This window comes from Polypterus senegalus, chromosome 10 (genome assembly GCF_016835505.1).
Source record: "Polypterus senegalus isolate Bchr_013 chromosome 10, ASM1683550v1, whole genome shotgun sequence".
NCBI lineage: Eukaryota > Metazoa > Chordata > Cladistia > Polypteriformes > Polypteridae > Polypterus > Polypterus senegalus.
In genome coordinates, this window is record NC_053163.1 from 140931404 (window position 1) to 140945438 (window position 14035).

General features: G+C 45.0%; 1 protein-coding gene across 1 annotated transcript in view; it reads right to left on the minus strand.

Annotated features, from left to right (window-relative positions):
* Positions 1-2371: 2371 nt before the first annotated feature.
* The window catches only part of LOC120537730 (nuclear receptor ROR-beta-like), a 33955-nt gene continuing 22291 nt past the window's right edge, over positions 2372-14035 (minus strand). Inside the window, exons 2-10 of the mRNA XM_039766887.1 lie at positions 12251-12336; positions 11953-12094; positions 11398-11796; positions 11148-11269; positions 10911-11043; positions 10493-10600; positions 7455-7565; positions 7217-7329; positions 2372-4478 (exon numbers count right to left, since the gene is read on the minus strand). Coding sequence (XP_039622821.1) covers positions 4317-4478; positions 7217-7329; positions 7455-7565; positions 10493-10600; positions 10911-11043; positions 11148-11269; positions 11398-11796; positions 11953-12094; positions 12251-12336 — 1376 coding nt within the window. The 3' untranslated portion in view covers positions 2372-4316. The remainder of the gene's footprint in view (positions 4479-7216; positions 7330-7454; positions 7566-10492; positions 10601-10910; positions 11044-11147; positions 11270-11397; positions 11797-11952; positions 12095-12250; positions 12337-14035) is intronic.

Here is a 14035-nt window from a genome sequence, read left to right on the forward strand (position 1 = left end):
GACCGCTCAGTGGATTACGGCAACTGCAAGGAGTAAACCCTCGACTTCTTAAACAGGCTGTTCAAATGGAAAAGAAAAAAGGTGGGCGCCAATGAAGAGAAGAACAAGGGGAAGAGCAAGAAGTGGGAGTGTCAGAAAGAAAGAAAGAAAGAAAGAGAAAGGTGGGCTAGTGGGTTTATTCCATCCCTTCAAGTCGCATCTCGTGCACAGGATCCTACACGACAAGCGAGCCGGAGCATCATAAGGGACACTAACAGCACGCCGGCGCACATCGATACGTCTCTGCACTTGTATTGTGTGCGGATATCAAGGCGTCACCCGCAAGTTACCTGCGTTTCTGTACGACGTTCAGCATGGACACCTCGCGGATAGCCTTCGAAATTAGACAACCGATGCACGACGCCGTATTTTGGACATCCAAACACCACTGCGTCACGTCCACGGGTAGAAGCTGAACAGCCGACTGATTTAATGAGCCACAGGCAGCCAGAAGTGCTAATAAACAGGAAGAGCACAGCAATCACTTCCTCCGACGCGCAGTGCGCTTACACGCGACTTCCAACATTTGAGATACAATTGGTTACGTTTGTTTTTGTTTTTTCCAATTGGAGCACAGCAGGGTGAAGTGACACTTGGTGTCAGCGGTGGGATTCGAACCCACAACCTCAAAGCTTTCAAGTCCACTGCCTGCCGGTGCAGCCATCTTCGATTTTAACGCAGCGGTGAGAGTGGCTCTTCCAACTTTCCAAATAGCAAGTCGGACCTGGCGTGTGCGTTCCAGTTGCAACTTCCTACTGGGAATTTGGAAATTCAAATGGCCGTATAATTCCAGCTTAATATGCACATCCTTGGGATGTGCAAAGAAACCAGTGGACCCTGAGGAAAGGCACAAGTCGTGGATGCGGGGAGCGCGTTGAACCGAAGGCCCTGGAGTGTCGCCCGCTAACCTCCGTCTCAGTCGGACTCCGCCATTCCTTATCGTCTGCTTCGGCCCTCCATACTGGGCAGTACGGCGACTCTGCGTTTAGGATTCCTGTGCAGAATTTTAATTCGGACTGTTAAAACGCTCCCAAGTGTTAGAAGTTGATCATTATACTCTTCACACCTGACAGCATGGCTACCAACTTGGTCCAATGCCACTGTGTGTGCCCGGCTTTGTGCCAAGTGCTGCCAGTGTGTGTGCCCACCTTCCTGGGACCCTGAACTGAATGAAGCGGTTATCAAAATGTTACAAAGAGGCCTGTCGTGAAACTGGAGGTCATTCAAGAGCCAATGTGCCAGCAGACATTACAGGAGATGATAACTAAAAATGGTTCCAGGGTAGAAGGACTTAAATGTCGTCATTTGTTACAATAAAATGAATAATCCGCCCCTTTCATTTCAAGACAGAGCTCATATGGCAAAGTTTAAAGTCCCCAGACTTGCTTTCCTCAAAGCAGCGAGTGAGAGTGTCTGGTAACAAAAAAACAAAAAAAAAAAGGAAAAGATTGGAAGGAGAAGAAGAGAGGAAGAGGAGTGAAAGAAGTTGAGGAGGAGGAAGGAGAGGTAGATCAAAGCTAGCACACCCGGCCATGGGCGTGTGAAGGGCAGCCCTGGGAACATTTTACAAAATAATAAACACCTCAAGGTTGGCTGCACTTGGTTTGGTGCCCAGGTGGGCTGATTGTCATTGTGGTAAAGTGCTCTGAAGTGAAGAAGATGAACAACACACATCAAAGTACACTCGTCAGGGACCCACAAACTGGTTTAAGGGGTCCCCCAAACCCCCCCAGAGTCGTGCAGCAAGCCGTCAACATCCCAGCCAGGCATTTGAACGCCGGTGGGCACACAGTGGCGCTGAATGCAAATGAAGTAAGCAGATGAGGTAGAGTGGGCGTGGAAAGGGGGTGGGACCTGGAAGGGGCGGGACAAATACAGAGGCCCATGAAGAGCCCCGCCCCACCCCGTCAAACTGAACTCGGACACAGAGGGGCACCGTTGAGCCCCCCAAACAGCCAAAAGTAAAGCAATCACTGGGCGCTTGCAGTCACAGTATTTCCTTTCAACAGATTTCTCTTCAGTGTATTATTAAAATAAAAAATAAAAAAAATGTACATTCTTAACGAAATATTTTTCTTTTGCTGTACAATATACTTGTATGCCCCCACTGTGAATATTTACGCATCATATATTATATAGAATATTTTCTTTATTACAAATCTGCACAAGGCTTTCTTAAATATTGGCTAAAAAAAACAAAAAAAAAAAAAAAAAACACATCTTTCCATTTTTGTTTCTGCTATCAACATAGTCATAAAATCTTTTTTGTTTTTAATCCATATCATTCTTTTTAAAAAAATAGAATTACAATTTTACAAAGACAAAAAAAAAACAAACAAAAATGAATTCACAATAAAATAAAATGCTAAACGTCTAACAACATAAACCATCAAACGGATTGCCCCCTGCTGGAGGTGTGCTGTATGACAAATAAAAAAAGAAAAGAGAAGAGAAGAGAAGACAACAAAATGTTCTGTAGTCTCGCTTCTCGTTGTAACACGAAGACATCACTGTGTGGTGAAACGCTGCCAGTCTGACGGGTCTCGCTCACTTTGGGCTGAGAATGCTGCCAGCACCTTGAGCTCACCGGGTAGCCTTGGCCACCAACACAGCCAAACTTCAAAACTAACCTGCACCCCTTAAAAACAGTAAGTGTAGGGGGGGCTTTACTTTAGTAAAAAGCCTTCAATGAACTTGGATTGTAAGCCAAGCCTCACCCGTCACACCTTTTCAGATCTGTGGGCAAACCCCATAACCTTCTAGTAGGGACAAAGCAGCGTGGTTACCTCATTAGGGGTAGAAAGGGAGGTCACCGTGACTCGTATGCAGAGCAAGAAAGGGCAGCTAAACATCCCAACGGTATAACATAGACCACCGAAACTCTACGTGGAGCAGAGCAGCCAACTGCGTTAGGAGAGAAGAGAGAGAAACTGGCAAAGCGGCAGACATCCTTGGACGACGTGCATAGAGAAAGAGAGAGGAAGCAACGGAGCAGACCAGAGCTTGAGCTCACCGTGCAGAATAAGCCTGGGACCACAGAGCAGCAGTGGACCACATGCAGACACAGAGGAAGAGGCAGACAGCGTGTAGACAGAGCAGCCATTGGCCTGGGTCCGCAGAGACAGAGAGAGAGAGAGAGACGAACACACACACAGCCCAGTGAGTCACCCGTTATGCAGTGGGAACCTTTGCTCGTCCATAATGGGAAGCCATATACCCAACGTCTCAACTTGCATGGAAGTAAAACCACTCCGTTCTCCAACCACAGTGATTTAAACCCAACCTCTCCTCACAGATATTATTACATCTGTTATGTCCCAACCACTCCCAGTAGAGGGCGCTCCACCCTATTGCACAGACCCGCTTCAAAATAAAACAAAAGAGCAGACTCTCGCCAGACCACCCGCTCGCTCGCTTACACCAGTAGACGCCTGCAGTACCGTCTTCAGTTCTGCTAAACCTTTTCTCCCCAACGCAGCCTTCATGACTTCTCGACTAATTCTCTTATACCTGCTGCTGAGGCCGACAAAAATCTTAACAGAGATTCCTCTTCACTTCCAACAATTTAGAACGGACTTCGTCATTTGAGCCCACTCTCAATCACACAATTAGGACAAGTAGCTAACCCCCCAGCAAAGTGCTCTGCCACCATTGTCCCCATCACAAAATGGCTAGGGGGTGTTTGTCAAATTGAGCAGCAGTGTCAGCATACAGAGAGAACAATACTGACCTTGAACCCTGGACCTCTTACAAAACTAGACAATCAGAGTGAGGGGCCTGGGTAAAAAAACAGGGAGGGCACGTGAGGTACAGCATGTCCATGTCCATGTCCATGTCCATCAGTCCTGCCCAGCGTTGCTCCACTCCAGCAGAGAGGATATCAACAGAAAACATGAAGCATCAAGGGAGGTGAATAAACTGTAGTGGTCAGCAGTACTAAGTGGCCCTGAAGAATTTCCACCAGTCTTCACATCTGGTCAGAAGTCTGTGTGATGGAGGTCAGTATGGAGGATGGTGAATGCAACCCTAGCTTTTTCTTGGTCCCATTTCTTGTTCCCCAGAAGATACAAGGAGAAGGAATATATACATTCAGTGGGCCAATTTTGTTTTGTTGTTTTCCCCCCCAAGGAGTGCTACATTCAACAAAGTGCTATCAAATTGCCAAGGGGTGGGGCAGGCAGGGCAGGTGTTGGCAACTTGGCCAGCAGGAAAGTGGAGGAGCCATCATGCCTTGGTTTTGGTTCTCGGGTTTCTTTTGGCTTGATCCCCATAAGGTTTTAGCTCTCGCTGGGACAGAGATACTGCACCTCACTGGCAAAGACTTCACGGTATAGAGGGGGGAAATTGTAGGCCGTCTCAGGGTGAAGGAGCCGGAAAAACTCCAGCTTGTCAATGTGCAGGTTACAGATGGACTTCATCATGGGCAGCTTGGACACCATCTGAGTGGGAGGCAAGAAACACACTTAGATAGAGCAGAATTTCAGTGTCCCCCGCCCCACTCCCTCCCACCCACTGTCATGACTCAAAGACACTTGATGTGCATGCTTTTACCACAAGCTTGTCACATGTGAGAGATAACCACTCATATACACCCAATTGATTTGTTACGCCTACTCATTAAAGTAGTCTGCCTTCTCCTTACAACCACAGGCACATGGCTGCACTTCAATGTACCGTATGTAGAATGCAGACATGGTCAAGAGGTTTGCTCAGATGACCACTCTTTGCAACACTGGTGTGAAGAACAGCATTTATGAATGCACAGTGCATCGGAACTAGAAGTATGCAGGCTGTAGAAGAAGACAGGGCTACTGTAGGCATATGGTCACCAAAACCGGACAATTGTGGACTGGAAAGCAAATTTCCCCTGGTCTGATGAATCTCAGTTTCTGCTGTGACAGGCATGTGAACAGGGTCTAAATTTGTCATAAATGCCAGGAATCCAAGGTTCCTTAATGCCTCGTGTCAAGAATATAGGCAGGACAGAAGGGTAGTGCAGCGGGGAGTATGTGGCACACATTCGGCCTCTTAATGCCAACTGATTGTCATATGAAGGCTTCAGAGTACCTAAAAGCACTGCTGCACATCCCTTTATGGTCACAGTCTCGCCTCTTTCAAATGGATAATGTGACACCAGGGCACAAAGTACTCCTGAGCTGGTTTCACAAGCGTGACTTTAGCTTCAGTTTACTCCAGCGGTCAGCACAGTCCCCAGAACTTGTACCACTGGAATGAGTTGGGACCCTGCAATGGTTGCTACATATTGAATTCGCTTTGTCTGTTTCTGCCGCCTTGTTCCCTTTGGAATACATGTCCTAGGAATTGAGTATTTTAAGGACATCTCTTCAAGGGGCCAAACCACGCCTGTGGGTCCTTGCAGAAACACGCAGGTGAATGACAAAAGGGGATGAGCCGTCTTCAAAAAACAGTAGGCGCGCATTTGAGAAAAAATCAGGAGTGCTCTCCCCTCGACTTTCTCATATACTCAGATATGGAGATGGATATTTGAGGAGTAAACCGCAGGACAATGATTATATTTTTATATGATGCACATTAAAGAACCATCAACAACAAATCAAATCAAATTAATAACACTGAACAATTATTATAAAAGATAAGCTGAATAAATTGAACTCTGCAGGTGCACGAATAAAAGGTAAAGTTTCACTTCCGGTTAGCGGAAAAAGCCCAAAAGTTGATAGAACTCTACGTTTTGTACCTAATACTTGTATATAAAATTTGGTTGACCCAAGTGAAAGTGTTCTCAAGTTATCGTGTTTATATACACACACACACACACACACGCACGCACTCACGCACGCACTCACACACACACACAATTCCAAAAATGGTATTTTCAGACTCAGGGAGGACTAAAACATCGAGATTCTATAAAATCTCGAAATGGAATTTTTGGAGGATTCCAGTACTTTCCCAATATTTTGTATACAAGAAAGTCAGGGAGGTCTGAAACATCGAGATTCATCAAAATCTCGACCTCAAATTTTTGGAGGATTCCAATACTTTCCCAATACTTTGCATATGAGAAAGTAAAAAAGGAGAAGGAGCGGGGTGAGAGTGTTAAAGGGAGTGATCCGAAAAGCACAAAAAACTCAGAGTGTGAATTTGTTTGGACGCACGCTTATACGAGTGCTTGCAGACCAGTGGAGGACGTCGGGGTGCTCGGCACTGCCTTTTATTTTTTCACATCAATGCTGGGGAGGGACGTGTTAACGGCATTACCCCAGGTGAGGAAGACTTCGGCGTCCAGGACAGGATTTACCTCCAAACCGGTGAGAACGCTCCTTTGTAATATACGGAGGAAGCGTGCCCATTGTGGTATTTTACCCATATGCTGGATTTCACAGTGAAATACCCAGGCTGGTTGGATTGTGAGAAACATAAGCCAAATAGTTTGGTCAAAAAAGGACTGGAGGATGTGTATGGGGTGTTATGTTTGACTTGTATTTCTATATGTATGTATGTACACTGTATGTACAGTATGTGCTGTTAATACTCGTGCTTTGTCTCTTAGTAGGCACATTTTTCTTTTCAGCTTTGACGTTTTTTTGTTCCTTATTAGGAGTTGGTTCACGAGTTAGGCCATATAATTCTGTATTTGTTTACTTGTACAGTTTGATTTCCTGTATGATTTTCTAAAGAGAACACGTATATAGTTATGCTTGGGTTTTTTGATAATATGTACTCTTGTTTGTTTAATCGGCTTAATTTATTCTGGTGATTTTTTTCTGTTTATAAAGAACACCTCCATCAAAGGAGATCAAATTAGAGCTAAGGTTCTGTCCATTCCTGAACCTGTTAGAATTAATCTCTTACCAGGGGTAGGAGGTTCTCGTGTATGTTGGGCTCCTCGTATTGCATTTAGGGGAACTTGCTACGACACAAGGTTCATAGCATTAATGGCGTGTCAGAAAAGTCAAGATAGCGTGGACCACAGTCCCTCAAGAATCTCACTGGTGCAGACCACAGTCCCTCAAGAATCTTACCGCCACCTTGCGGAATCCATGCCTCAGGTTCTTCTGAAGGCCATAGTGCGATCCTATTTGGTACTAGACATTTAGACCCAATAAACTGGCCATTCTGTACCTTCAACAAATCATTTGCACCCCTCCCAAGTCCTATACTCTAGAAGAATGGTAGCCATATGTACACACACCTTGGTTAGCTTCTCTTCTCCAGACCCATTCCTCTGCAAAGTATCCTGAAGTGCCAGGTAGGCAACATCCTGAAGCTTCTGTACTTTTGCAGTGTCATTCAGCCAGGGCCGGTCTGGGAAAGGCAAAAATAACCAAATAAGGTACTCTGTGTGTTCTTTCAAGACTTGTCTCCTTACGTCATTTCCATTACTGATGGAAAATGTAACTCAGGTCTCTGAGCAGGAGTGCAGAACTCACCAGGTGAAAGAAGCACAGCTGCACTGAACAGAGCCATCTCCTCTTCTGTCATCTGAAGGCGGCACAGGCTCTTGGCGAGTTCGAATATCGCATTAATGAGGTCATCACAGCCTGGAAAGGGAGGGGACACAAAAAAATAAAGAAGTTTTGAGTTCTTTTCTGCAAATGGTCACACCATGGCTGCCATGTGACAGAATCCACCCACAATTCTCTAGCCAACTCAGACCTACAGCCACCTAAGAAACCATCTAGTGCAAATCGCAGTTCATAGGACTGTATTAAACACCCTCACAAATTCTACGAATTACACTAAACCTTTACTAGAAGTCTAAGGAGGTTCTTCTCAAGCTTTATAACACACTGGTGAGGCCTCATATGGAGTCCTGTGTGCAGTTTGGGTCTCCAGGCTACAAAAAGGACATAGCAGAACTAGAGAAGGTCCAGAGAAGAGCGACTAGGCTGATTTCAGGGCTACAGGGGATGAGTTATGAGGAAAGATTAAAAGAGCTGAGTCTTTACAGTTTAAGAAAAAGAAGACCCGATTGAAGAGTTTAAAATTATAAGGGGAATTAGTCCAGTGGATCGAGACTGTTATTTTAAAATGAGTTCATCAAGAACACGGGGACACAGTTGGAAACTAGTTAAGGGTAAATGTCGCACAAACATTAGGAAGTTTCTCTTCACACAAAGAACTGGAATAAGCGACCAAGCAGACTCTAGAACTTTAGGAACCTTCAAAACTAGACAATGTTACTTTGGAAGAATTAAGTGGACAGGACTGGCGGGCTTTGTTGAGCTAAATGGCCTGTTCTTGTCCAGATTGTTCTAATGTCCTCCCTAAAAATGCTGAATTGCAGGTTACTTCTCCCAAATCAAATGCTCAGGCTCCATTTGAACCGTCCACCAAAACTAACCAAATGAGTGAAAACGTGCATTCCTGAATGGCAAACACAAAAGCGCCCCATTCTCACCATCACAATTTGACTCCCTTTAAACAAGCCAGCCCCATTGGTCGCAGTGTCACCTGTTTCTTTTCTATTATTAAATCTACAGATATTTAAATGGCCTCACATCCGACACCATTGGTGTCCTTCTCCATCACTCTGCTCCTGTTCACCCACTTGTTGTTGTTGTGCCCCACACTAACCTGCACTCTATGAATGAGAGCAGGGCCTACAGCTGTATAGCACCCAGACTTTGGAATGACCTCCCGAAATTAATGAGAGCAGCCGACTCCATTCATTCTTTTCAAAAACTAGGGGGCTTTGTCCCCTGCTTGCTTTGCTCGCCAACCCCCTGGCCTGCGCTACGCACCAGCCACTTTGTGTGTCTGCCGCTCGTGCATGTGGCGTGTCTGCCGCTCGTGTATGAGGATTTCACTTTCATCAAACAACAAATCTTAATTCTCACATATACGCCTCTTCATTGGGAAGAAACACTACTTTTCTCTGATGGCAACATGAATTAGACGATCTACAAGTCTCCGACTTAAAGTTTAAAGTCAAACAATATCTACATACTGTACTTCTGTCATATCACCTATGTCCATGTAGTCAATCTCTTTTCGCTGTTCTGTTATTTCACCGAGAAATAATTTTCAGTTTGTTAGCACTAATGCAATCTTTACTATCAGTTTTTTGAGACTTTTGAATCTTAGTACTTTCAAAATCTCTATCCTGCTCAGCATGTGTATCACACCAACGTTTTTGATCCTCTTTACGATGTTCTACTTTGTCTTCTACTCTTTGTCTTTTATTTCCGACCCCGCTTGGAGCTGAGAGTGTAGGAAGTGTGTCTGACAATAGCATTCACATGAATGAGAAGTGATTGGACTGTGGGCGTGGTTGTAAATGTTTGAGAGGAGGGCGGGACTTGTCAAAATCTCTTGGCAAAAACTCTGGTCTCACAGGAGTTGAAATTATCTCAGAGAGAGTCTCGTCCCAGGATTTCCTTTTATAATAGAAAGACAACTGAAAACTCATCTGTTCAGCAAGGCTTGTAACTTATCCTGACATTCTGTCTCCTATTTTCAGTCTTCCTCTCTGCTCAGTATAACTTGTGTGTGTGTGTGTGTGTGTGTGTGTGTGTGTGTGTTATGTCACAAATGCTGTGATCCGCTAGGCTTTCTTTTAGTACTGAATTTAGAAGTTTACTCTGGTTTATTGTCTTTTATTCTAATGCCTTTGTATATCCTCTTTCTATCTGTTTTAAGGTTCTATTCAGGAAACATTTGTACCCACTGTTACACATGCCAGCTGTTTCTTTCTGAGACTCTGTGACCTGCCTTGAGCATGGGAAAGGCGCTATATAAATGTATCATCATCATCATTATTATTATTAGTGTTTGATTTTCAGTGTTCCACTGTAAACTGAATCTAAAGTACTCATCCATCCATGTACTATTTTTTGCATATTTAGAAGAGGGTGGCACGGTGGTGCAGTGGGTAGCACTGCTGCCTCGCAGTAAAGAGATCTGGGTTCGCTTCCCGGGTCCTTCCTGCCTTGCACCCTATGTTGGCTGGGATTGGCCCTAGAAGACCCCCGTGACCCTGTAGTTTGGATAATGGATGGATATTTAGAAGACGCCTTTATCTGTGACAACTTACAAGGCTGAAGATACAACACAACTATTTATAGTTATTTTTTTGCCACCCATTTAAGTGGTTTGCACAGAGCTAAGGTGGGACTTGAACCAGCTGCCATGTGGTTTAAAGTCTGCTGCCTTAGCCACTGCACCACATTCTGCCCCTTTCAACATTCCACGGGTATTCTGGCAACACTGGAGAAAGCAGCAGGGGGTGCCGACTCAGTTTCAAGTTGCCAATCGGAAAACACTTCACAGAGACACAGGAAGAACATTCACACTCCACAGAGGCAGTGACACTGGCCATGAGGCATCAGTGTTGGCAGCTTCGCCACCTTGTCATGCCAATGAAGTTCTACCATGCCCCAAAACTCAGCTGAAACCAGAATAAAAATGAAAGACATCCCAAGTTTCCCCAAAAAAAAAAACAAAAAGAAAAAGTGGCCCCACTCACCGAGGGACTTGAAGAGCTGGGGGCCGGTGTATTTTCCGTCAAACAGCAGCGTGTTGTTGATGGGGTTGAACGCTCGGCACATGCGGATGAGGAGAACTTCCAGACAGCCTGAGTGAAGGGCGGGAAGAGAAAAGAGCCGATAGAGGGTCTCCGCCAATACGAGGACACAGACACACAGAAGACACATTTAGTTTACAAATCAAAAGTGGAAAAAAGGCCCACAAAAACAGGCAAAACTGCAAAGCATCCACTTTTCTAAAATATAATGTGACGATAGTCAAATTATTTCTTAACTTGTAACCTTGTTAATAAAACTGTGACTGCCATGCAGCTGGGGAGTAAAGCATACAAGTGGCAGCATTTTAAACAAAAACCACACGGACCCCTTCAGCATCAAAAGTCAAATGGTCTCACTGACCTGCTTTGAGGAGGATTATCTGGTCATTCTGGCAGAGGTCCATGAAGCCCGTGATGCGCTTGGCAAACTCCACCACGTACTGGATGGCATTGGTAATCTGGAGAGCGCACTCCTGCCACATAACATCTGCACTCTGAGGGGGTGACAACAGAAGGAATGAATAGTTGGATGGATGCGAGCCCCAGAATGTTTGACGGGACCCCAAACTGCAGCAGTGGGACTTCAGATCAGCCTTACCTTGCTCTGTGCTGCCCGGACCTCTTCTTGGCTGTACGTGGTCCACGTGAGCCTCTTCAGCTCCTCTAGTGTGTACTGGCAGGTCTCCAGGTGGGACTTGACAATATTTTGTGACGCCCTCTCTGAGGACAGGAAAGAAGAAATAAAAAAGGTGTTATTTCTATTCTGGAAAAAAATGAAGAAGGTTGGCAAGGAAGGGAACTGTGGCCGCCATGTTGGTGCCCCATGAAGACGTCACATCATTACTTACCAATTTCCAGCATGGAGATGCCCTCAGGCAAGGGCAAACGCCCGCCATGGCAAGAGAGGCTGGAATCATGGAATAGTTCGTACTCCTGCTTGATATACTTGGCATCCAGAAGTTCTATGCTGGACTGCTCAGGTGAAGATTGGGCTGAACCCAATAGGTCCAAGCTGTAGTAGCTGTTAGCACTCTCAGGGGTCAGTGGGAGATCAAACAGCAGGCTGTCTGGCAATGTAGTGATGTCATCGAGGTCACTGAGGCCCATACTGGAGCTATTGCTGTAGGCTCTGGTCAGCATGTCAGGATCTTCCTTGGACATGGCCTGCTCCTGGCTCTGCTGGTGCTTCTGTACCTCTGCATAGAGACTGTCCCTCTGCTTCTTGGACATGCGGCCAAACTTCACAGCTAAAGGGAGTTTTGAGGAGAACAAAAAAAAAAAAAGAAGAACAAAGTCATGTGAGTGGACCACCTGTCCTTAGTGCTGCACGTTGGTCAGATATGCAAGTGAAGACGTTCACGGTGTTCTGTGCTCCCGACAGTAATACTACAAGGTACACCCACCATCACGGGACATTCCAAGAGCGAGGCACTTCTGCAATCGGCAGTGTTGGCAGCGGTTTCGATTTGTCCGGTCAATGAGACAATTCCGCTGCCTTGAACAGGAGTACATGGCGTTGTTCTGCTGGCTGCGGCGGAAGAAACCCTGAAGAAGAAGAGAGGAGGAGATGATCAATAAGGAGAGAAATGGGGTGGGATGGCCTAGAGAAGAAAAGCAGAACCACAAACACACACACACACACACACACAGTACAAACAGCACTGGCCTGATCTGACGGGGAGAGGATTGTCTGCCACTCACCTTACAGCCTTCACAGGTGATGACACCATAATGGATGCCCGATGATTTGTCCCCACATATCTTACAGGGGATAACTTCAATTTGAGCTGTGATGTAGACAAAATGGACAGAAAGAGAGAGGGGTGATTACTGAAAGGGACAAATTTACTTTTTCTATTATTTGAATATTAAATTAGCCAGTCCTTAGTTTAAAGGATTAAAGAGAGAGGATGTGACAGCTGCCATTTTCCATAAAGAACAAGACAAAGAAAAACAAGTTGGCTGACGGGCACACTGGCAGTGCAGTCACTGGTTCTTAGCGTTTTATCTAAAGTTTCAGTTAACATTTCACTGGGAGGAAACACTACACTAAATGTGCCTGATGTAGGGGATAGACAGGTCACTATAAAACAATAAAAGAAAAGACGGGACAGCATGTTGCAAAATTATTCACTTACTTACACACACACACACACACACACACACGAGGCAGGAAATCTACGTTGTCAGCATTTGAATTCAAGTGTTCAGCCTTTCCCGTGCTGCCAGGATCTCCTACGATTGTGACATATACAAACGTTACCTCCATCTCAGTAGCTGGCCGGAGAGCAAGTTAAGTTTTCTAGTCCTACAAAAATAATATTTTTATTAAGGTTGAGAAGTGATTGACATCTCGAGAAGGAGAAGTGCCTGTGCGTGCGTCTGTGTGCTTGACCAACTGCAATTTCTCTGTCATATACATCACAAACATCTTTAGTAATAAAATGCATTGCACTTATCATTCCAACAGGAGGCGCATCACAAACATTAACGCTGCTTTTATAAGTCCCATAGCAATTGGCTCACGGGTATCACAAGGTGCCCTGAAAACATTAACAATGAGGTCCACATTGATTACTTAGATTTCAACCCACCTTAGATGGGTGGCACAGCGGGGTACTTTATATGGCGTCCAGGTCTTCCAGACAGTTCACATCATGAGGTCTACTTGCATTCTCCCACCACTTCACTATAATTCAGTTTCAATTCAATTTTGTTTATTTTTGTACAGTACTCTTTACCGAGTACAGGCTCAGATCACTGTAACATGTTCATGATTGAAATACGATTCCAAACTTTACAAATTAACAACTACATAATGTCAACAGAAACATATGGATTTGTTTAAACATACAGGAAAAAAGCCAAACCTGTCCAAACTGATCAACTGCCTGCCACACAGCATTCAAAAGCCATTAAGAAGACTAACAGAATGTCCGGTTATATAGCGCCTTGACGTGTGGAGTACAAGTCACAGGAGGTTCTGCTCAAGCTTTATACCACACTGGTGAGGCCTCATCTGGAGTCCTGTGTGCAGTTTTGATCTCCAGGCTACAAAAAGGACACAGCAGCACTAGAGAAGGTCCAGGGAAGAGCAGCAGGGCTGATTCAGGGCTACAGGGGATGAGTTATGAGGAAAGATTAAAAGAGCGGAGCCTTTACAGTTTAAGAAAAGAAGATTAAGAGGAGACCTGACTGAAGTGTTTAAAATTATGAAGGGAATTAGTACAGTGGCTCGAGATGGTGACTTTAAAATGAGTTCATCAAAAACACGGGGACACAGTTGGAAACTTGTTAAGGGTAAATTTCATACAAACATTAGGAAGTTTTTCCTCAGATGATCCGCTGTGGCAACCCCTAACGGGAACAGCTGAAAGAAGAAGAATTGGGAAGTTTTTCCTCACACAGAGAACCACAGGCGCTTGGAGTAAGTGACCAAGTAGACAGTAAGACTTTAGGGACCTTCAAAACTTGACTTGATGTGTT